The 24,962-nt window shown below is 45.6% G+C and overlaps 1 protein-coding gene across 1 annotated transcript in view; it reads right to left on the reverse strand.

Moving 5' to 3' along the window:
• Positions 1-24,962, reverse strand: part of CTC1 (CST telomere replication complex component 1) — a 167,800-nt gene that overhangs the window by 77,341 nt on the left and 65,497 nt on the right. Inside the window, exons 14-18 of the mRNA XM_086945964.1 lie at positions 22,016-22,105; positions 21,333-21,482; positions 13,122-13,189; positions 6,255-6,364; positions 127-292 (exon numbers count right to left, since the gene is read on the reverse strand). Of these exons, the coding sequence (XP_086802090.1) occupies positions 127-292; positions 6,255-6,364; positions 13,122-13,189; positions 21,333-21,482; positions 22,016-22,105 (584 nt within the window). The remainder of the gene's footprint in view (positions 1-126; positions 293-6,254; positions 6,365-13,121; positions 13,190-21,332; positions 21,483-22,015; positions 22,106-24,962) is intronic.

Consider the following 24,962-nt stretch of genomic DNA (forward strand, 5'->3'; position numbering starts at 1 on the left):
AATTCCTTACCTTGATGAATCTGGCCGTTAGTGAGCAGCTAATATAAATAAATGTATTTCATCACATAAGGTAACTAATCACAGTATAGAGTTTCCTTTGTGGTGATACAGGGATGGTACAGTTACCTGGAGATAACCATCTGAAGATTCTCAAAGTAAACCTTGGCTCCAGGCAATAACCCAAGTGGATAGGGCGCCAACGCAAGGTCCATGTATACATCCATTGAGCAAGAGGCATCTGAGGGGTCTTTCACCGTCACCTTTATTGAAAGATCCCAGGGCAGGAACACATCTGCAGGAAATAAATAACAATCAGACACAAAAGATCTGCGCGTGTATGCAGACTGTCGGGCACATGTAGCCATTCGATTTTGCTGTTGGCATTCTCAACACTGGCAGAACTTTCTGTCACCACCCACATTAATTTCAGAAAAACTCCAGCATTAATATATCTTATGAGAGAGGTCAAGAGAACTCTTGATCACATCCAGAGTGCCCACTAAGAACCCAATGATTTCTCCACTGTGGTGCTTAGCCAGTCAAATCTAGGTCTGAATCCCTATTGTTTAGAAAGTTAAAGCAATTTTTTTTACTGTTAAGATGCCTGCTGAGAAAAATCACTTAATGAATGATGAACAGCATGCAAGAATCACCGGGCCAGGAGATATCATTGTTTAGTCCAAAAAGACATTCATTCTCAAAGTAAATATGCTTCCAAGGATGGAGAATGATTGTGCCCTATAATGCCCACGTTAGACTCTGAAATATATCTACTTGGCACCACTAAAATCATTCACATTTTCAGGGGGAAGCAACTTTACACAAATGCAATTACAATACAAAACAAGTATTCCACATATTATACAAAACGTCCATATCCAAATTAATTTTGTGAAATGTGTCATCCAAGTTTTTGTTCCCGATTTACTGTTTTGCGCACAAATTCAGGCAGTAACATGGGCAAGCAATATTTGACCTGGTTTCTGCATGTGTTAATACACATTTTTTTCTACTTTGCTTTCACAGTAAATGCAAAAGAAAAAAAATAAAGCGAACACCTTTTGCACTCAGATAAATTCAGCACTAGAGCTAGACAGTGTGCGAGCACTGTGTGTGCCCATTTTGGGGCAGTCAATACACAATAGGCTAGCTAGAATGTTGAACATTTCGAGATAAAATGCTGTCATACGAGGTCATGAAGCTCAAATGACAGAACAAGAAAGGCTTCGGAGCACACAAATTGTCTGAAATAAATTTAAAATAACAAAATTAACAAGGTTATAAAATACGTGAAGTTTTCATTAGTTGAAAAAAAAGTGAAATGGGGTCAGTGCCAGGCCATCGGCATAAAGTTTCCAAGGACACAACATTGATATTTTTGCGTTGGTCTTGGGACAATCATTGGTTACTTGGCAGTGTCCACTGTGGGTATTCCATTTGCCACATGTATAACAGGGACATCAATACTATAGCACTCCTATTACATAATAAAGTTACTCAGTTTAGGTGCTTGATACTTTTGGGGTATGTATTCAACCAGGAATCCTAGAAAGTTTTAGGGGTTGGCAAAGCAGATGCAGGATAACATAGTAAACAACACTATCAACGCAATGTCGCAACAGAAAAGGACTTTTGTTAAGAGGTACTATAAGCATGTAAAACATATTTTGCCTTAAGAACCAAAGGATACTACCAACTTCTGAGGCTAACATATGATCCCAAATGTGTTCCTAGAGTTTACACACTTAGGGCCTAATTACAATGTTGGTCGGAAAGCCTCTCACCCCTGGTTGGAGGCTTTCCGACAGACATTGTAGGTTTAAACTCCGACCGCCATATTACGATGGCAGCGGTCGGAATTTAAACCGCCGGGGAAACTGACTCCGTTCCGCCAGTCGGAAGGGCCTCATCCCTCAAGGACTCAGTTTCCGTTGTCGGGATGGCACTTTCCGACAGCAGTTCCATGTCGGCCTTTCTGACATGGAACTGCTGTTGGAAAGTGTCTTTGGGAGCCCCTAGCAGGGCCCCCTCACCCTCTGGCCCTGAGGTGCCCGCCAAATGGTGCAGGGATGTTTCAAAACTTGAATTTTTCAATGGGAGCTTGAGCTGCAGGGGGTTTAGGCCCTCTGCACAAGCTCCTATTGAAAAATGGAAGTCAGCGACCGCACCATGTGTGGTTGCATCCTAATTGTGGTGTCGGAACTGCTGACTTGCGGTCAGTCGGATCCCCATCCGCAGCGATGTCGGTCAGAGGCAACTCCAACAGACATCGTAATCAGGCCGTAAGTGTTCAATGCTTTAGAACTATTGCCCTATAGCCAATATGCTGCAATTGAGTCGGCTTCAGGACTTTTCAATTTACCACGTTTACTAATAAAGACGCCATCAATCGGACACTGGTGCCAGAGAAAAGTGCACCTTTAATTCACTATTACTAGATATCTCTTGTAATGTTCGCCGGCTTAGGGTTGAACACTGTACAGCCCCTTGGACTGGAGGCCAGGCTGCAGAGTTTCCAGTTCAATATAAAAAAAAGTCCTTGCTTTCAAAATATAACCACCCAAACATTAAGGGCAACACCTAAGTAGAGTCAACGGTAGAGTGTAGGATACCAACATCTCAGTGTCCAAGTTAACATTGGAACTAGAAACAAGTATCCAAGAGGAACCCAGGTCAACTTTTTCAGACACCAGTTAAGTTCCCAACTTGTCTATAGGTTCTAAAATGGAGATAGATCTAATAGCGGTTCAGTGCCACTTTGGCATCCCGGCAATAAGTATATAAAGTGTCTTGCATATTGGAAATGGCCATTATAGATGAAGAGTCTTAGTGAGGAGGTACACCCATAGGAGGGGGGCAATGACCAGACTTCTTGTCTTCACTAGTTCCAATTCAGATGTGGACATTAAGACTAAGAATGGGTTCAAACTTTTTACAGTTATATCTTTGAAACTGTAAGTGACAGAAAGACAGTGAAAATAGATTGGGAATTAGGAAGGCTGGCTTAAGTCAACAAGACTAGTCCACACAGCGGTACTGAGAATGCTCCACACCACACTGGGATTGTGAAGAGGTTGTAAGTGATTTCCTAGAAAAACTATTTAATTTAATACCATTACTTAGAAAGCATTTAATCTAAACTGTTTAATGGACATTTCTAGAATTAATGGCATTTACCATTTCATAGAAACTAATTCCTAGGTTGTCTTTTTGTTCAAAATTGGCTTTTGCATGCTTATTTTTTAAGATGTAAATACAATGGTTGCACCCACCCCTGAATCCTAAAAGTATTGTCTACCTCTACAATCCACCTTTCCCTAAACCGTAAAACCCTTCAATATCTCTAAACTCCACCCATTCCTGAATCCTAAAACCCTCTTTTTAAGTGTAATCCCAAACCATCTCAGACCGCTTAAAACCTCTTTCCACATCCAGGCTCCACCCATTTCTGTACCTTAAAAAGACCTCACAATCTAAGACACCATCCATCCATGACCCCTAAAACTCTCACCACCCCTTAACTCCACCCATCCATGAAACCATAAAACCACTCCCCACCCTAAACTTCACCCAATCCTACCCTAAAAACTCTTCACCACCCCTAACCTCTCCCTATTACTGAACCTTAAAAACCCCTCACTAGCCCTAACTCCTCCTATCCATGATCCCTAAACCTACCAACACCCTTACACTCCACCCATCCGAGACCTTAAGACACCTCAGAGCCCTAAACTCAACTCATCAGTGAACCCTTAAAACCTCTCACCACCCTTACCACCTCTAAACTTTATCCATTGCTGAACCCTAAAAACCCCTTTCTGTGTCTGAACTCCACCCATTGTTGACACCTAAAAAACCCATAACACCCTAAACATTAGCCATCACTGAACCCAAAACCCTTAGCTAGTCCTAAACTCCAAAGTTTAATGTAAATTTTGGATTTTTGTTAGAATTTTCTTTCCTTTAAAATGTATCCTTTAATTTTCAATCTATTTGTATTTCCTTAAAATTGTTTTCCCTTGAAACCTGGTTTTCCATGATTTGTTTTCCTCCAATATGGTTCCAAACCTGCAAGTCTCTCTGAGCCATTGGAGGACAGATACAAGCACCCTAAAGATATGGAAAGAGTGGGGAGTGTATATGCTCACTAGATGCTAAACAAAAGCATCCCTGAAGTTTTACGACTGAGGCAATGCTTCTGTGAAGACTTAAAGTTTGTCATCTGGGTTGTACCATCTCATGGCTCCACAGTAGTCCTGGTTCCACAGGCCATCCTCCATGCAGGTACATAAAACAACTGGGCCTTTGTCATATTTCCCAGTGGCCATGCAGCTCATCTCCTCTCAGGGCAGTGCAGCTTCTTCACTGAAGGTCAGGGCACAAATGTCTCCAGGAATACAGACTTTGCTTCAGGCTGAGGGAGAGCAATACACCTGAAAACGTTTTCCTTCTGGTAATATATATCCTTTATAGTGGTGAGTGTCTATTCAAAGTAATGGCAATTTAAGAGTTACTGGTTCAAGGCAACCAGTTATATCATAATTGGAGCAAGAAACCAGAGTTAACTAAAGGTCTGCATTATCAGATGAAATTTCTCTCCCAGTTAATGAGAATTGCATTTTCCTTTTGTGGTAGGACATTCTAGGACAGAAAGGTATAAACTGGTTGTGGTATTTTGTTCTCTGCTCCAGGAAGCCCTTCTATTGCCAGTGGATAGCCAGATACACAGGAAGCGGTAGGTTTCTCTCTAGTAGGAGAGGTAGGTGATGGAAAGTAACCCCATTCAACAGGTAGCTTCCCCTTACAAAGGTAAGAAGTTTGCTTTAGATAACCTAGTCAACCGAAAAGAGCTCTGCTAATGAACAGCACAGTAAAAACATGGAGCACTGCCTGAGGACTCGCAGTTCACTGGAGGCTAAACAGAGCAGGCAAAAAACAAACAGACAGCACGGCTTTTATAATCCATGCAGAGGATTCTTCGTTTGATAGAATTGCAGTTACAGACCCTATATTACAACACTCTTCATTAATTTATTTTCTACATTGAGAAAATTACAGGAACATTTCCAGAGGAGTCTACCTGCAGCTGTCAGGACTGTGAGTGCTTCAGGCCTGGAGAAAGAATCATGACTAATCCGCTACAAGTGAGTAATGTTTCCTGGATCTGTTTAAGCTAATTTGTATAGCAGGCGTCTAGATCTCTTCCTGACGTCAGAGGCACATTCTGCAGCATTTGGAGCATTCTTCACAACCTTAAAATTTCTGGTGAGACACTCAGTGAATGACAGTGTTGATTTTGTGTTCTTGGCAATCAAATGTTCAGAGGAGGATTCAGGCCTTAGTGGGACAAATCTAGCTTTACAGGATGCATTGGATGTTACTACTGTGGATATGGGAAATAGACTGTGGGAAGCCATTGTGAAGTCTGGAGTCAAAGTGCAACGCAGATGGAATGCAGAGTACGCACAACTCATAGAAGCAGCAGCTTCAGACCGGAAATCTAGAAATTCATGAATGAGAAGACTAGACCCAATGATATCGCCTGCTATGCTTCTAGAGTCTAGAACCTCATCCCTGTCTAGATCAGCCAAGCTTCATCCCATCTCAACTTCTGAAAGAAGCTGAAGCCCCAGACTTCAAGCAAAACCTTGCCCCACATTAACCACATGGATGCTGGACTGCCCGTGAAGACATCCCACTCCACTGCAAATATACAAATCCCCGTTGCATTTTGACACTGTACCACGTCCCTTGTTGCCTTAACGCCACCTGTAACCCTCACTTCTCTACTGTGTACAAGTAATGCAGTACCCCTGCTTGCTACCTCTGCTGCTCTAACCACTGCAAAACCCCAATTATATAGAGCCCTCCATTGCTTCGTAGATTTGCTAATACTAGATATGGCATATGCTTGATCTTGGACCCTGAATGATGTCAGAGCCTCCAAAAAATTGCAAAACACCACAATTCTCAGGACTGGAATGGGCAACTCCATCTAGATCTACAAACCACAATCCGCCTGGCACACTGGCTGCATCTCAATAAAATGTCCAAAGCAAGATGCTGAAATTTGAATCTGCAGTTGCAACTGCTGGAAATGCTGCACAGTTCTGTGTTTTGTTTGTTTCCATTAATGCTGTTATTGTACCTGGAGATGCTGCCAGGTAAAACAGTAAGGAAAATAAAAAGAAATGTGTCCTTCCCTCAAAAGTCTCTTCTCCAAAGCCCAAAGAACGTGAAATATATATCCTCACCATGGCTCCGCCGGGTCCGCTGGGTTGCGATGGACCTGCTATTTCTGTCCGATTCACACACACTGCGGCCCAATACTTCACAGCAGAACGAGACCAATGTATCGGTAGCACTAAGAAATAAATTTATGTTAATGTCACTCAGTTACAGCAGCGTTACTCATACTTTCTACACCAACTTCAGCTTTTTGAGCTTGGTGGATACACACACATAGGGTACTTTGACCTTCATTAGCACAGTACGGTAGAGTGTGTCACACAGTGGATCTTAGTCATAGCTATATTGCGCCTCAACTGCAAGGGTCTGATTCTCAAGAGGTTGCATGCACACAGGCATAGTTTAATGCAGGTTAGGCCCACAAAAACGCAGTTTTGCTTCACAATTACACATCCTGGTTTACAGACAATCAATCAATAGATGTTTTAAAGTACATTGTATAGACAACTTAGGATAATGTAAAATCTGATATACAGTGTATTTTCAACCACTGAAAGTGCAGAAATACAAGAGGAGAAGGTGGTAACGCAAAGGGCAGTGAACTGCCTATAAACACAGGTTTGTGGGTATTTACAACACATCTACAGGTAGCTTCCCACCTTGCGAATACATTTAAAACTGTTCCTGTTAAAATCAAGCGTAAGGGTCGTTCCATGCTGGGAAAGGGAAGGCCCCCAGAATTAATTGGTGCATAATGCAAAGGGCTTCCACACGGAGAAAACAAAATATAGTGTGCAAAAACAAAAGTGAAATGTGTAAGGGCAAATTTGTGGATTGTTTAATAACGAGTCCCTTCCACCCTGCAGGAAAATGGAGGTTGTAGTGAGATCAAGCGGCATGTATGTGGGTGTGAGTGGTACACTTTTGAGTGCTCGGGTAGCAGAAAGGAGTACTCTTGGCATTAAGATGCAATCTGCGGGTTAGAAGTCTGACTCTATCAAACACACCTAGGATAATTAATTAAATTCAATTAAATTAAATAAGTCTTTATTGCGATTCACATAATCATAAAATACATTTACATTTAAAATATTAACCATTCCAGTCTTGTAGTTGTCAAAGTAACATAGTAGAAAAACGAGGCCAGAGTTATTCCATCCCTATATACAATTAGTTAGTCTAAAAGGCATGATAAGCTATCAAACAATAAAATCCCAAGTACAGTAGAGGCCGATAAATAGCAGTAACTTGGTTAAAAACAATTTTAAAAAACAGATATACAATGTAGAACAGTTTAAATCAGGCTCAGTTTGTAAGCGCGAATAGCCCACATCCAGTGTAAAAATGTGGCAACCGCTATTACAATTGGTTCCGTAGAGTCCGTTTTCAGAATCCTTAGCGCTTCTGTACCCGTATTAATGCCCTTCAAAAAGCAAATGGGCTTCAACCATGTGAGCCTTGGTTTTTTGTACTTTGGGCAGATAAACAGAATATGAGCTATTGTTTCATTCTGAGTCGGACAGAAAGGACATTTCGTGCTACTTTTGGATTGCCATTTACCAGTGAATGAATTAACTGGGACAGTGCCCACCCTAAATTGGTGGTACCGTTTTCTATCACTGGGAACCGTGATCCAATCCCAATACCCTTCGTATACTGTGGTGTGTTTAGACTCCAAAAAGTCCCTTGATATGGAAGGCCTAATTAATGACGCAAAGCGTTTCATGGTGACCATGTTCCAGTATAACTCCTTAAAATCCTTTCTAGATGGAAAGACATTGTCAACGGGGATTTTGCCACAAGGAGCTAAGGCCCATATCTTTATAGGTGTCCCTTGCCTGCCTCAGCCATGACATTTTGCACTCTCTATCAGCATTCCTAATCTCAAGTAAGGCCTGGGCGTACTGGGAGAGCTCAGGAGTAACCCAGAGCGTGCTACATCCTCTAGGAACTGACACCCTAAATCATGAAAAATAGCAATGGGGTGGATTGTGGGAGACCAATTATGCCCCTCATGAATTTATTTTGGGAGGTCGTCAGAGCCGCTAGGTTGCTAAAGCCCCAGTAATTTTTGAATTGTACATCTTTAACACTGGGGCGATCGGCTTGGTATGGGAGAGGCACTGTTTCTTTATTAAAGCGCCGGATAGTTGGGCATGTTTGAGGACCATCTGGTCTATATGCGGCTTCCAATTTAATTTACACCCTAGGGTAATACCCAGGTATGTAAAAACTTGGGTCTGCTCTAATGTGACATCGTTCATGACTACCCTCCCTCTTACAATCTTTTGTTTATGTAATACCATGAACTTAGTCTTGTCCACATTGATTATAAGACCATGATCCCAGCAGAACACCTCGAATCTCTCAATCGCCGTCTGAAGACCCTGTTGCGTTTTAGAGATTAGCAAGGTGTCATCTGCAAACATTAGAAGGGGTATCTTCCTGTCATCCACTATAGGGACATCAGTAGGATGGTTTGTAAAGTACTGGATCACCCTATTGATGTACAAAGAATGGACTAGGACGGAACCCTTTGAGACTTAGACACTAGGAGGGCCAATACCCTTGAGACTACCAGAGTACTCGTGTTACTTCACTCACGGAAGCCAGGTGCATAGGTGTCTTGATGTCGGGTTTTGTCGTCGTTTTCTATGGAGAGCTGCAAAGAAGTGCTGCAGGCGACCAGAGGCAAAGTGTCCGGGTGGATCCAAGGGTGGATCGGAGATGTGAAGAACCTGAAAGCAGAGGGGACAGAGTCTGGGTCACCAGCCAGTGACCAGGAAGGAACCAGGCGATGTTGCGTGCTTGAAGGTGAAGAAGGTGAGTTTGTCTCTTCAGCCAGGAGGTCCAGGAGGCATCGACGAGTACCAGGAGCTAGATTCGAGCTGTCCCACGATGGATCTAGAGGACTGCAGCGTCGGTATCCGGATTGGACCCAACAAGCTTTGGCAACCGCAACCCACGCAGGATGTCGAGATTGGCTCTGTTGCAGACCAGCAAGGTCTGTGGCGCTTCTCCTTTGCTAGGAAGCTGGGGCAAGCCTGGAGCAACCAGGATCGCAAGTTAGATTCAAGATGGCGTCTTCAGGGGGCTCACTAGCCAACGGGCAAGGAACCAGGAAGACGCGTCGAGCACAAATGTGAAGGCGGGGCCCACAGGACACTCGCAGAATGTGGGGGCCTGAAGACGCGTCGAGCACAAATGTGAAGGCGGGGCCCACAGGACACTCGCGGAGTGTTGGGGCCTGGGCTTCGGGTCAAATGATGCTCGGGGCTGGGGCTTCTCATACCCCAATGCAGAACTTACTGAGGCTTCAGAAAAGGAGTGCAGGTAGCAAAATGCAGGATGTCCAAGATGTCCGGTCCCACGTCTCTGGTGTCCGCCACGGGTCTCAGATTTGCTATGGATGTGGGTCGGGGTCAGAGAAGTCTGGAAGTCCAGTTCTTGAGTCGCAGAGTCTTCGGGTTCCGGCGTGAGCCTTGAAACTGCAGACCGGCAAAGTTGCTGTTGGTGCCTGTTTGAACTGGGTGGTCACTCCTTGACCACAAGGGAGATGTGTTCCGTCTTCTAGTCAGAATAGAATGTCGAAGGTCCAAGAATTCTGTATCAAAGTTTCGTTCCAGGATAATCTAAAAATCTGGGGACACAGCTCCTATACTTATACTAAGGATGGGGGCTGGATTACCTGCCTAGGTCCCTCCTATGGGTGGACCTGAGAAGGGGGTGGTTACACCCCTTTCCCTTTGTCCAGTTTCGCGCCAGAGCTGGGGCTGGAGTGCCCCAGTAACAGGTTTGAACCGGGCTATGCATGGAGCACCTTGTGTGCCCCAGGTAGTGTCTAGATGCATTTACTGAATGCAGCCCTCTCTGCCCCAATACACAAAAAAACCCTGTCTGGGGAGGTGCTGGCACCTCCCTGGACAGGAAACCTATTGTCCAGGCCGCCCTTGCTGGAGTTTCCCCCAGCAACAGGAAGTCAGACTCGAGTCTGTGGCAGAAGCATCCATTTTGTGATGCTGAGGCTCTGTTTAACTGTAACCAGGTAAAGCAGTAACGTACATGTCTTTTCCCTCTAGAAGGGTGGAATGTTACCCCCGCCGCCAGAATTGGCGGGGGGGGGTAGTATTCCAAAGTGTTTGACACCTTACACGACATGTTTTGATAAAGCCAAACCATCGTTAGCATTAACCGCAAGGATTATAATGCACTTAAGAGTATATGGTATGGCTATATCATAGAACAGCTATAAGGAGATGGTTCCGAAAGCTGCAGAGGGGCTCAGCTCATGCTAGGGCACCCTCTCACATAAAACCAAGCACTCCAGGATTGTCGAGGCCTACCATAGGAGTGACTTATAGGTGCATATGTGTCTATATATAAGGCAGATATAGGTATACTATATCTAAGTAAGGGGTTATTACACCACCTTACCCAGGCTGTGTGAACAGGCCTGTGGTGTCAGTTTGGAAGGCAAACCAGGGGTGGCACAATACATGCTGCAGCCCCTGGTAGGCCTAGGGTACACCTATGCCCTGGGTACCTACGGTACACTATACAGAGGCTGACAAGGGTGACCCAGTAACCAATATGGTATGTACCTAAAGTAAATGGTATCAATTTAGAGAGAGAACAGCCGGGCTGGGGGTCTGATTAGCGGGCCCACAGCCACACTAAAGTCGAAAAACCAGAGAATCACAGCAAAAAGTGGGGGTGACCATAGGAAGCAGCCCCTACTCTCCTACACTCTCCATGACCCTGTATTCTTCCCACTGGGCCCTTTGGCCCTTCCTTACATATCGATGGAGCATTGGTTGGTTGCAAGGATGGTATATGTCGTTTGGGAGGGATTACTAAGCAGGGGGGGACAAGCTACGACATGTCGGAGTGGCCCAAATATGTTTTCCCCCTGGCTGGCTGCTATGGCGTCCGGCTGGCTACTCTCAGAGTGGGGGAGTGGAGCTTTGAGTATATATTGCACAATCTTAGTTAGTCTCTGATCTATTATGACAAATTTTGACAGGAGGGGATCGATCAGGGCTAATAGCTTGGCTTCCATCCGATTTAAGAAATCATCTTGGACCTCTAAAGGGTCCAAGTGTTGGGCCCCAATAAGGTTGGGTCTACGCTAGACATTCCCGACTGGATGGTGACAAGCTCAGCAAGTGGAACTGGGATCCCTCCCCTCCCTGGTGTGGCACCCTTATTCTTGGCCTGCTTTGAAACCTGGAAGCCGGCTTTAGGGGCACTGCACACTTTCCTTTTCTTTGCTTGTGCATTGCATCAGGGAGCTAGTGTTGACTTTTGCTGTCTTGTAAGCATAATAGTAGGGGTAGCTAGAAGGGAGGAGGATATACTATCCACTGAGCATAAATTGGATGAGCCTGGCTGTGGGCTGCCTACTGTCACTGGGTAAGTTTGAGAACACGAGGTTGGTGTAGCAGTTAGCTGAATAACAGGAGTTTGCCCTGTAGGGGGACAGGATGGGTACAGAGAAAGCCTCAGTTCGGTTAGCTGTATCTCATGTATTAACACGGACTCGAGTAAGGAAGGCATCTAGGGTCCCTACCACTCCAGCAACCACCCTCCCCCTTACTTGTGGACTTGCTCATACCCTGGAAGATTCAGTGCTACACAATTGAAAACAGGGTATGAATTCAACTTAAACCTACACAAACTCTTAAACAGAGATAATCACCCGCCTTCCGGCCAAGTCCAGTAGCACAAGCTTACTTAAAGTTCGAGAATCGATGTTGAGGGGGGGGGGGCCCAGCCCAGCCCAGCCTCTTCCGGCCGCTGAAGTGCGCGGATAGGCCCGGATAGGGAGCACTTGCGCAGTTTTAAAGCGCCTCCTGGCGCTTTACTGTGACGCGATGGCAGGCGTCACAAGGGGACGCTGGTGGATGTAGTCCAAGGCACCCGCATCAGGAATAAACAACATGCAGGAGCAAAGTGCGTCCAAAAAGGCGTTACAGTCCCCTCAGACTGTGGCAGGGCTGGTGAGTAACTTTGGCAGCAGTGGCAGCAGTATAGATAAGAGGAAGACACGCTGCGGGAGCCCTTGTGCAGTTTTAAAGCGCCTCCTGGAGCTTTACTGTGACGCAATGGCAGGCGCCACAAGAGGATGTTGGGGGATGTAGTCCCGGCACCCGCATCAGGAATTAACAAAATGCGAAGCGAAGTGCGTCCAAGAAGGCATTGCAGTCTCCTCAGACTGTGGCAGGGCTGGTGATTAACTTTGGCAGCAGCAGTATAGATAGACTGACCCGCGTTGCGGGAGCCCTTGTGCAGTTTTAAAGCGCCTCCTGGTGCTTTGCTGTGACACAATGGCAGGCGCCACAAGGGCACGCTGGGGGATGTAGTCCCCGGCACCCGCATCAGGAATAAACAAAATGCAGGAGCGAAGTGCGTCCAAGAAGGCGTTGCAGTCCCCTCAGACTGTGGCAGGACTGGTGAGTAACTTTATCGGCAGCAGTATAGATAGAGAGATAATTAACTGGGATAGATATTCATACTGATCACACAGTAAATACTTCCACAGGCAAGACACATATCAAAAGGTACACCAGCTCAGGAACTGCGCAATTGAAATTTAGTGGTACACAATATATATATATATATATATATATATATATATATATATATATATATATATATATATATATATATATATATATATAGAGAGAGAGAGAGAGAGAGAGATTGATGCTCATAAAACAACATTCAATTAAACAGGCAACATACAGTGTTATTATAGTGATAACATGGATACATTAATAAACAATTTTACTCTGTACTGATTAGGAGTAGGTTGGAGGGGTAACTGGGGCCATAACATCCCACGCTACCATGATCATTGACATACCTGGCTCTGAACTAGGGCGCTAATGAGTTCTTGAACGCAAATTGAGGACAAACAAGAGCGGGCTCACCTGGAGCTTAGAATCTTCACAATGGGGGAACACCTCACTCTCATGGTAGCCAGCGCCGCATGCACTTTCTGGCGAAAAGGGAAAAAGACATGGCGGGTTGTTTTCACATACATCGCTCGTCTCAAAACACCCGCTCTACTTCCCAAAAACAGCGAATATATAATTCTGTTCTCAGGCTATGCTGTCTCTATCTTACCATTTTACCATTGTTCTGAAATGCTATTGGCTCATATTAGTTGCTGTCTATTACTCTGCCTGCTAATTATTTTGGTTTCTTGCAAAGCATCCTAATACATTCTGGGGTGCAGGAATGCTATATACAACCTTGAAATAAATAAATGCATGACTTCCTTCAAGCAGTATGCAGAACATTTAGAGCAGGGACGTTCAACAGTGAGCAAGGAGGGTCGGAAACATACCAGATGTTTAAAGTATCCAAAGAAGGCATACATAAAAACGAATGTGCTACTTACCAGTATGCATCTGTTCTTGGCATGTAGGGCTGCTGACATTCATATCTTGTGCATAGATCGCCGCCTAGTGTTGGGTCCGGATGATCACACATTGTTGTCCTGGAAGAGTCTTCGAAATATCACAAGATAGGTGGCTCCTCCCCTGGACTACAGTGCGCATGGGCATCGACTCCATCCTCAGATTGTTTTTAGCCATTGTGGCCAAGATGGAGTGAAACTAAGTGAATGATGACCATGCTAGAAGTATACGTGAATTCTGCAGCTGCTACAGGCGCCGGGGAGGAGGGCGGGCGATATGAATGTCAGCAGCCCTACATGCCAAGAACAGATGCATACTGGTAAGTAGCATATTCGGTTCGAGGCATGTGGGCTGCTGAATTCATATCTTGTGCATAGAATACATAGCAGTCCCTCCATTAACGGCGGCCGCCTGTGCCAGCTGCAGCAGTATGGAAAAGTGTTTTTAGAACAGCCTGCCCTACTGCTGCTTGCCGTTTGGAGTGCACATCAACACAGTAATGTTTTGTAAATGTGTGTGTGGTAGACCATGTGGCTGCTCTACATATGTTTTCCAAATGGATATTTCCAAGGAAAGCCATGGAGGCCCCTAACTTTCGAGTGGAGTGGGCCCGTGGTGGAATAGTGAGAGTGCGCTTGGCTTTCAAATAGCAGATCTGAATACATTTAACTATCCACCTGGCTATACCAGCCTTGGAAATGGGGTTACCTTTGTATTGTGGAGCAAAGGCAACAAAGAGTCTTCCTAAAATCTTTGGTCCTATCAATGTAATACAATTGGGCCCTTTTGACATCAAGTGTGTGGAGCATTCTCTCCGCCAGTGACTCTGGATTTTGGAAGAACACGGGTAGTTCTATAGTCTGGTTGATATGGAACTGAGACACTACCTTAGGAAGGAATTTAGGATTAGTGCGAAGCACCACCCTGTTAGAATGAATTTGAATAAAAGGCTCTTGGATAGTTAGTGCCTGGAGTTCACTAACTCGTCGCAGCGACGTAATCGCTATAAGGAAAGCCACTTTCCATGTCAAGAATTGAATCTCGCAGGAATGCAGTGGTTCAAAAGGAGGACCCATCAGCCGGGTGAGGACCACATTGAGGTTCCACTCCGGAGCTGGTGGAGTCCGCGGAGGAATGACTCGTTTGAGTCCTTCCAGAAAGGCTTTAATGGCAGGCACCCTGAAGAGTGAGAGGTGCTGCCTGTTTTGGAGATAAGCAGCCATTGCAGATAAATGTATGTGAATGGAAGCGTAGATAACAAATGATGTTCTGAATAGATGCATCTAGCGGGTTAATGTTGTGGTCTGCGCAATAAATGACAAACCACTTCCACTTTGCCGCATAGCATGCTCTAGTGGTGGGCTTCCTTGCCTCCCGGATGATGTCCATACAGTCAGGAGGTAAGTTGAGGTAGCCAAACTCTAAGACCTCAGGAGCCAGATCGCCAGGTTGAGCTGTTGCGGATCTGGGTGCTGAATGTCGCCATGGCTCTGCGTCAAAAGCCTGGCTGTGAGGCGCAGCCTTTGATGCGGTACCACGGACAGTTCCAGAAACGTGGTGTACCATGGTTTGCGAGCCCACGTTAGAGCAACCAGGATGAGAGTCATTGAGTGCTGCTTGAGCTTGCGTGCCACCAGCGGTATTAGAGGTGCTGGGGGAAAAGCGTACGCAAATTTGCCTGACCAGTTCCTCCATATCGCATTGCCTTGTGACTGTGGATGTCGAAACCTGGCGGCGAAGCTTTGGCATTTTGCGTTCTCCTTTGTGGCAAACAGGTCTATCTCTGGATGACCCCAACTTTGGAAGTACGGGTGGAGTACTGATGGATGTATCTCCCACTCGTGCATTTGGTGGCTGTACCTGCTGAGCAGGTCCGCCATCTGATTGTCCTTGCCTGGGAGGTGTTCTGCCATGAGGAAGATGTTCCTTTGAATGGCCCACTTCCACATGCTCTGAGCCAGATGAGACAGCTGTGGAGAGTGTGTCCCTCCCTGCTTCTGAATGTAGTACATGGCTGTCATGTTGTCCATCCGGATCAACACGACCTTGTTGCACAGATGTACTTTGAAGGCCTTTAGTGCCATGAAGATTGCCATCAGTTCCAGAACATTGATGTGCATTCTCCGTTGCTGTGGTGTCCATAGTCCCTGCACAGTATAATGGAGTACATGAGCTCCCCATCCCTGGAGAGAAGCGTCCGTCGTCAGGATGATCTGTGGCACAAGCTCTTGGAACGGCCGTCCCTTGCAAAGGTTTTGTGGGTTCCACAAATGCAGAGAGTTGTATGCCCGATCGCTCACCAACACTAGGTCTTTCAACTGTCCGTGAGCTGAGTCCACTGACGTGCTAAGCACTCCTGAAGCGGACGCATATGTAGTCTCGCGTGCGGGACTATGGAGATGCAGGAGGCCATCATGCCTATCAACTGCATGAACACTCTTGCTGGAAGCGAGCGTTGAGGTCTGAACTTCTGTATCAGCGATTGAATGCTGTTGACCCTCACTGAATTTGGCTGTGCTGTGGCTGCCAGAGTGTTTATCGTCGCACCCAGATACTGCCGTATGTGGGCGTGTTGCAGGTGGGACTTCGGGTAATTCAGTGAGAATCCCAGATCGTGAAGTAGGTGAATGGTGTGGGACATGTGGGCGGCACACTGCTGGGCTGACTTAGCCTGAATGAGCCAGTCGTCCAGATGAGGGTAGACGTGAATGTTTTGTCTCCTCAGGTGCACTGTCGCTAGGCACTTTGTAAACACCCTGGGTGCCGTGGTGACTCCGAAAGGCAAAACCTTGAACTGGTAATGTTGGTTTTGGATGGTGAACCGGAGGTATTTTCTGTGTGACGGGTGCAGCGGAATGTGAAAATACGCATCCTTTAGGTCTAAAGTTGCGAGGAAATCCCCTTGACTGAGCAACGGGAGTACTTGCTGCAGAGTCAACATATGAAAGTGCCACGATAGAATGTACTGATTGAGGGGTCTGAGGTCCAGTATGGGTCTGAGGGACCCATCCTTCTTTGGTATCAAGAAGTACAGTGAGTAAACTCCTATGCCTCTTTCTTCCACAGGCACGAGCTCGATTGCCCCTTTTTGCAGCATGACGAGTACCTCCTACTGCAATAAGTGCAAATGCTCGGCAGACATAGGACAGTGTCTTGGGGGTATGTTGGGTGGAGTGGATGTTAACTCTAGACAATAACCGTACTGGACAAGTTTTGTGAACCACCTGTCTGTGGTGATGGACTTCCAGACTGGAGGGAACTGCTGAAGTCTCCCCCCGACCGGTGTTGCGTGGTCGGGGGGCAGTGACAAGGCGTCACTGTTTGTTGTTGTTGGCAGAGGATCTGGAGTTGTTGTTTCCTCTGCCCCTGCCCTTGGTGCTGTTCCCACGATATCCACCACGATTCTGTTTGGTGTAGGTGGATTGTGTGTTGCCCTTACAATACTGCGTGGTTTGTGAGCTCTGGCCTCTGGAAACACCTCTATTGCTGGAGCGACGAAAAGAACCACCCCTGAATTGCTGGGACTGCAAGGCCCCCATGGACTTAGCAGTGTCAGTGTCCTTCTTTATCTTTTCTAAGGTGGTGTCCACCTCTGGGCTGAACAGACGATCAGGGTTAACTGTTTGATTAAGAATGGTGGTCTGTATCTCTGGCTTAAATCCCGAGATTCTAAGCCTGGCATGTCGTCTCAGCATGACGCTAGTGTTGACGGCCCTGGCCGCGGTGTCAGCCGTGTCCAGTGCACACTTAATGGAAGAATTAGATATTAGTTTTCCCTCTTGGATGAGCATCTCAGCCGCCTATTTGTATTCGTCAGGCAGGTGCTGCAACAGGGTTTCCAGTGTGTCATAGTGTGCCCTGTCATACCTTGCTAGAAGTGCTTGTGTATTTGAAATGCGCCAGATATTGGCCGCTTGAGCCGCAACCCTTTTCCCTGATGCCTCAAACACCTTTGATTCTTTATCTGGGGAGGAGCATCACCCGTTGTTTGAGAATTAGCCCTCTTCCGGGCATTAGAAACAACAAGAGAGTCTAGAGGGAGCTGTCCCTTGATGTAAGTAGGGTCAGTAGGTGCTGGCTTATACTTCTTCTCTATCCTAGGGTTTATCACCCTGGCTCTGGTAGGCTCCTTAAAAATGTCCCCAGCATGCTTTAAGACACCCTTCAACATAGGGAGAGTTTTTACAGTCCTCTCCGAGACGGAAAAGGTGTCAAAGAGAAAGTCCTCCTCAATGGGGTCAGCATGGAGCTGGACGTCATTGTTCTTAGCCGCCCGTTCAATGAGGGCATGAAAAGCCGCAGAATCCTGAGTGGGTGATGTTTTCACCGCGTAGAGTTGAGTGTCCGGGGCAGAGTGAGGGTCACCTGGGTCAGCCCCAGCTGCCCAGGGCTCATTGACCTCATCAGTGTCTGTGTAGACAGGATAGCTGTACTCATCCTCATCATCACCCTCACCAGCTTCCACGTCAGAGTAAGTGGGCGAGGCATTATGGGCATGTGGAGAGAGTGGTTCCACAAGATCAGGAGTCGAAGTGGAATCCTTTTTCTTCTTCAAAGGAATCTTGTAGGACTCCATAGGCCTTTCCGGGGCAATTTTCCGTTTATGTAGGGAAAACCTGCCCGTTTCGGCATCAATAAAGTGTTCACGTTGTTCCTCCAACGAAGATTGTCGATGCTTCTGGGTTGGAACCCCTGTGGTCGACTTCGGCACCGAGGGCACCGTCTCGGGCACACCCGTTCCCAACTTCGGGGCGAAAGCCTTCGGCGCCACCTTTGGCGGCAACGTGAAATGAATGGGCGTCGACCCCTTTTGAGGCTTCTCAACCGGCTTCGAGGGTGGAGCATCTTTAGGGCTGACTGTCGAGGCCTTCTCCCTGATGCGCTGTAGGGAGTCGGTCACCTTCTTGGTGAAAGCGGCGGACGGCTGCACCGAGTCGCCGGGATCCTTCGAGGCACCACCAGACGTAGTCTCGTGGGTTGCACCGCTCTTGGCCTTATCTTGTTGGCGCGGAGTCTCGTGAGCCATCGGATCACCGAGCCCTTTATTGGCGTCGACCTTCTTCGGCGCCGATTTACTCGACTCGACCACCTTGACTTTTGTCTTCGGCGTGGCAGACTTAGTCTCGACGCCCTTGACTTGTGTCTTCGGCTCGACCACAGCCTTGTGCTTCGTCGGCGCCGACGGCTCCGAGTGCTTGGATCCGACCAAGGTAACTTGCACTTTCGGTTTCGTGGAGGGTACCGGTGCTTTAGCCTGCGTCGAGACTGCTGGTTTTGCTTTCGGTTTCGATTTCTCAGGGCGCGGCTCAATAATAATGTCCGTAGCCGAGCCCGAAGGCGGGGCCGTAGAACCCATTGCAAGGTTTTGGGTAAGGCCTACTGGCGATCCTTCGACCTGAGCCTGTTGAAGCGGTACGGCCCCAATGTCCGTTTGAGTTAGCTCTTCGCTCGAGCTATCTTCCATGGCCCCAAAGGCCCCTTCGTCGTCTCCTACCTCTTCAACAACTTCTTCGGCCTCAAACATTTCAGCGTCGTAGTCGACCTCCGATGCGGGATTCGACAAGTTTTCTTCAATTTCCCGGTCATCTCCTTCATCATCCCCGACATCGAAGATGTCCGCAGGTGCCGGTGCAGTCTGCTGGGCCTCCTGGCGCGCAGCGCGTCGATGTTTAAGCGTCTTCTTGGACCTGAAACGGGAACAAGCCATGCAACTGGCTTCATCATGATCCGGCGACAGACACTTGTTGCACACCGGGTGGACGTCGATGTGGGGATACTTGGAGTTGCACACGGGACATCTCTTGAACGGACTCCGGTCCATGATGATCAGTCGATAGCGTCTTCGACTGGGCCTTCCGCGTCGAGAGCACGCGGTTCTTTAGACTCCGGCTCGGGACCGAACCGGAACAAGTAAGCACCGAACGCGAGACAATACCGACGAATAAGACTAAAGACCTTTTGGCATTAAGAAAGTTTTTTATTGATTCCGACAGAGTGAACCAATATACATCCGAACCCAATGGCGGAAAAAAACAATCTGAGGATGGAGTCGATGCCCATGCGCACTGTAGTGCAGGGGAGAAGCCACCTATCTCGTGATACTTCGAAGACTCTTCCAGGACAACAATGTGCGATCATCCGGACCCAACACTAGGCGGCAATCTATGCACAAGATATGAATTCAGCAGCCCACATGCCTCGAACCTAAATAGAACTCACTTATAAAAGTCAGTTGTAATCAAGAAATTCAGTCACGGATCCGGCCATCATACGTTTATCACCAAAGATTTAGAGCAACTGAAATAAGTGCATTTGCACTTATTCCTTCATTATGTATGTTAAGTAACTAAAAATACAATTTTCTGAAGATAAGATTGGGCTTGATGAGAAACTAAAATCAACTGCAGAGTGAACTTCAACTGAACGAATAAGTCCCAACAGCTTTTACATATATGCAGAAAGGGGAGGAATATTAGACAGGAACACAAACAGAACATGCAACACAGAAGTAGTAAAGTTTAGTCTAAGTCAGGAATGCCATCTGTCAGAAATACGGAGAGAGGTAACTAGTCATTAAGACACAATGGTAAAATAAGTACAGGCATGGGTACAGACTATAGTAAACGTAGGCAGGCCACAATTTCAGCATCAGAGAACCATACACATGGTGACAGAGAAAAAAAGTAACCTCCCTAACTCTCTGGGGGTGGATAAGGACCTCAAATAAATATACTGAATCTAAAAATCATGAAAAAGAGATTCTTAGTAATCTCCCATATGCATGACCAGCAATGTCGGTCCGTAGAAGATGAAAATAAATGAGCCTCAGAAGCCAAAGCAAGGACAGCATAAAACAGGCTACACTAAAGCTCTTTGAATTGTTAATCTCTGCTCGTTCCACGCTCTTTCCCATACCCCAATTTCACCACTTCAAAGTTGGTGCTTCTTTGTTCAAGCTTCTACATCATAGCCACTTAATAATAAGCCCTCCTTGGAACAGGAGTTTAACAATTGGAGTGGAGGGATGCCAAACCTCAGGAGGCTCCTTTTTAGCCAAAGGCCTTTGTACATACATGAGTGGGCCAGCCCAAGTGGAATTTAGGAGGCCCTCACCATGTTTAGTGGGGTAGTGAGCATACTTTACCTTACTTCAATGGCTCATTAACTCTACGCACCACTGGAGGTTTGGTAAAGACATCATCCAACCTCACAGAATTATGTATAAAGTCCACATAACTTGAAGTTCCACTCCAATGACCAGAGCATGGGATGCATGCAACAAGCTTAATCCCTAGACCATCTAGTTTTGTCTTATAGTATGTCCTCTACTGATATTCGAATCTGTATACTATTTCAATAAATGTGTGTCATGTTTCATGTCATATGTTATCACCTCTTTACTTTTATTTCTGCTAAAAAGGATACATACAGTTTGGTTTTAAACTTCCAATCTGAATTTAGGTAGTTCTTCTGTTAGCATGCGGTTGACTTGAATAATAAGGTATTTCTTAAAATCATGGCACATCTAAGTATAAAGTTATCTCTTGTCCATGGCCATGCTCACTTTGGCCTCTCTTTTGGTCCCGGCTTATGGGGAACGAACCTAATAATTGACTGGGAGTTCTGTTATGAAGAGTATAATGCTGTGATTTTGAACCAGGCAAAAGCTGACAGTGGACAACTTTGTAAATTAATATTTTCAGCATCAAAAAAACTTACTTGTTGGTTGGTGACATCAGAGAGTGAAGCCACATATTGCAGCCTCCATCTGTCCTGTACGCGGAGGCTCGGAGGGCAGATAGAACGAAGCTGGTGCTGCGTGCTCAGTGGAATACAGGAGTTAGTAGAGCACTCTAACACTCCCACATCCTGCAGAGTGGAAGGGAAGAGCTGTCTTGGTAGGTTGCACGCCACAAATGAAGGAACACATACTAAATACGTCAGTGGAACTGTGGTTTTCTACCAATGGGCTTAAAAACTTGCTAAATACTAAAATGTTACTTCCCTTTAACTCATTGCGATTAATAAGCCATAGGGGTACCTATTGCAAAAAAGTAAAGGCCAACAAATATGAATACTTATGAAGTGTTCTGGAGAGTAGAACGGTAAACAATTTGGGTAATCTAGTATACTAGACCTCCCACTTCAAGTACAAATTTAAAAACGCTTTGCTAAACGAATTGGTCTAAAGTTTATCTGCAAAAGAAATTAAAACATAACAGTGTGCAGGGCTGCTAACATTCTACATCCGGAAATTGTACAAAATGTATAGCTGGAGCAAAGTAATAGACAAAGTGAGAGCCCAATGAATCAATATATTAAGCTTCCCTTGGCCCCAGGGCTAACATCACCAAGCAAGTTCAGTATTGCCAGAGTACCAGGCAGAAGCGCTTCATACTCACGGTTTCCTGCGGCACAACAATGCGGTAAATGCCACCAGCATGTAGGACATCACTCCACCTTATGGCTTTCCCCATTAAAAGCAGCTTTACCTAAACACAGGGAAAATAGGCTATGATCTAAACGGGTAGTGGGAGAGTGAGAATGACAAATGGAGATCTACAGATAAAGAGAATGAAATGAAGAGGCAAATAAAGAGGAACTAGAGGTAGACATTATTTTAAGTACAGAAATAACAGATTGTGTAAGTGAAGAAGCCAAACACAGGGACAAACTGATACACAGGCTGCATTGATAGATATTGTTCTGCATGTCAAAACTGATCATCAGACCCTAAATTCATCAGCCTGATCCTTGGTGGTCAAGCAAGGTGTGGTTCTCTCCTGCAGCTCATTCTATGGCATTGGTGGGATGGGGGTGGAGGAAGAGCGGAAAGCAGCAGCAATCAAGCTCTGAAGAATGAAGTTACCCGTTGAGTGCGTGTGGTTTTATATAGTAAACCTCACTGTTTAAACCTATGTTGTGACCGCCCACGTCAGAACGTCACATCGCCACAACAAAGTACTTCAGCAACATGGTAAAATGATCACCAACCTATAAGAAGCCATGCAGAGTTGTGGCCTACATAACCCAGCGTTCGTCCTGTGTTCCCGCCAGACTCTGTAGGAGACTATGACCCTTAGTTGGTAGAATAATACACATTGGAGGACACTGGGAGATCTCATGAAGCTTGTATTACATATATACCATCCCTGCTCAAGGTGGGACAAGCAAAGCCACATGACTAGAAATATCCATTATCTCTCATCAATCAGATGTATCTGAAAGAAGAAAATAAGGGGTAGGCACAATATCACATGCAGCGCTTCTGGCAGAAGTCAAATCTGCACACGGGTCACAATAGGACTCGAGATGATGGTCGTGTGCGCTTATAGCATCTTGTATTGCACTGGTCAGTGTACAGGTTTCATCAGGGAATTACACACATACGCTACGTTCCACACTGTTGGGGGAGGTCAGAGAGTTCATGTTTGCCACATACAGAAACATTGTTAGTAGAGAGAAGGAAGGTACAGAGGGGGATTCTTTCAGAATTATACATTGACAACTATGTTGCAATTAAAGCTGATGCTTATTGCTTGATATGTGTCTAGTTATATAAGTAGCAGAAGTATGCAATATATATAATTTCTTGTTATGCTATTTCAGTCTAACCCTTGTGATGTGAAGGACTCTTAGGACCCAATTTAGTTTGGAGTAAGAGATAATCTGTCACAAAAACAACGGATATTCCTTCCTTTGTATTACAAGTCCCATTGGCTACAGGGCACCTGCAGTATACCGGGCAGGTAACAAAGTATTCCAACTATCATAACCAGGTCTTTAGTTTTTCTGCCCACCCTTGGGGAAACTGCCATGTCTTGGAAGCAAGCACAGTTTCTTTGTTTGTGTATTGAAGGATTCCAGAAAAGCAAGAGGTGGCCATGCAAAAGGACTGCCTGGCCTGCAGCTGTACCAAATACATGACAACTGCACTATGATTACCCAGACAGACTTCAGTGGATTTGTGTTTATGTAAAATAATCTCCCTCCCTTATACAGAAAATATTGTTTTCTTCTACTTCCTGTGCATGATAAATATTTTACAGTGACATGTGTGCACATTGGCCTTTTCTTTCTCTTTGAAAATTAATTTTAAAAAAAGACTTGAAATAAAACCAAGCACTGCCTGGACACAGTCTATGCAAAAATCCTGCATTTCCTAGACCATCATGATGCTGAAATTGAAATTAGGGACACAAAAACACTACGCAAATCCATGTGTATGCTAGAAGAATATTTTGAGAGGAGGATCAAGCTCATTTTAGACCCCTGTACATTGTTTTCTTGAACTCTGGAGCAAACACACACTTTAAAACTAAGGACATTATTACGAGGTGTCTGGTATTCCCGGTCCGGCCAGTAACTGTAGTCACCGGATAGACAAGCAACGGTGTGGGATAACCACACAATATTCCCAGGTGAGGAAAATAGTTGGCATCATTCTGGCGCATGTGTATTGTTTGAACTGACTGTGGTTTTATGTGGGTTTGCCCTTTCTTTAGGCACTTGAAGGAGCAGCCTCCTATGCACCACCCTTCGCATGTGCCCATACAGGATGAGAACAACAAGGGTTACGAGACTGTAGGACTTCAAGATTATGGTGAATTAGCTCAGTGGCGCCTGAAGAAAAAGAAAAAAGATTATGGCGACTTCACATACCATCAAGCATCTGCAAAGCCGGACTCTTGTTTTTGTTGAAGCGGCTAGATAGATTCAAAAAGTAATGAATTATGTTAAGAAGATGATTTACTTTAAAAATTGTTAATTAGTGCCTCAGAGGTAACAAGTAGTTCTACTTACAATTCATTTTTGACCCTATTGAACCAATAATTATTTTCACACTTAAAGAAAGTAGGGCCATTGGCTGGGCTTAGCAAGCCTTGACTCTGGTGGAACTGACAAAAAGGTACTAGGTGAGTACAAAAAGCATAGCTTCAAGCGATGAAAACTGTGCCACCTGTTAGCATTTTCTCCTGTAGGTTCACCACAGTCACAAGCAGTAAATAAATAACTGACAATGGTGAGGGAATTTACACAACTGTGATTCAGTAAGAAAAGATATACTCCAAGCAGTCTTTATGCAGACTTGAATCAAAATGTAGAGACATGTGTTACCTTATAAAAACTCTCTCATCCTCTTAAATCAAGCTTTAATGTCTCGCCTGCGACAGAACATGTGCTCTTGCTTGCGAGAGATACTGTATACAGCAGGGCATGAAGCCAGCCCATTGCTTAACATTAGTTGGCTTCAATGTCATTTCCTTGTCTTTCGACTGGAGCATGGACCAAGTACTAATTGGTGTAGCTTGATTTCTGTCCTTCTGCTGATCACACTGTGATCGAGGC

Source organism: Lissotriton vulgaris, chromosome 12 (genome assembly GCF_964263255.1).
Source record: "Lissotriton vulgaris chromosome 12, aLisVul1.2, whole genome shotgun sequence".
Classification (NCBI taxonomy): Eukaryota; Metazoa; Chordata; class Amphibia; order Caudata; family Salamandridae; genus Lissotriton; species Lissotriton vulgaris.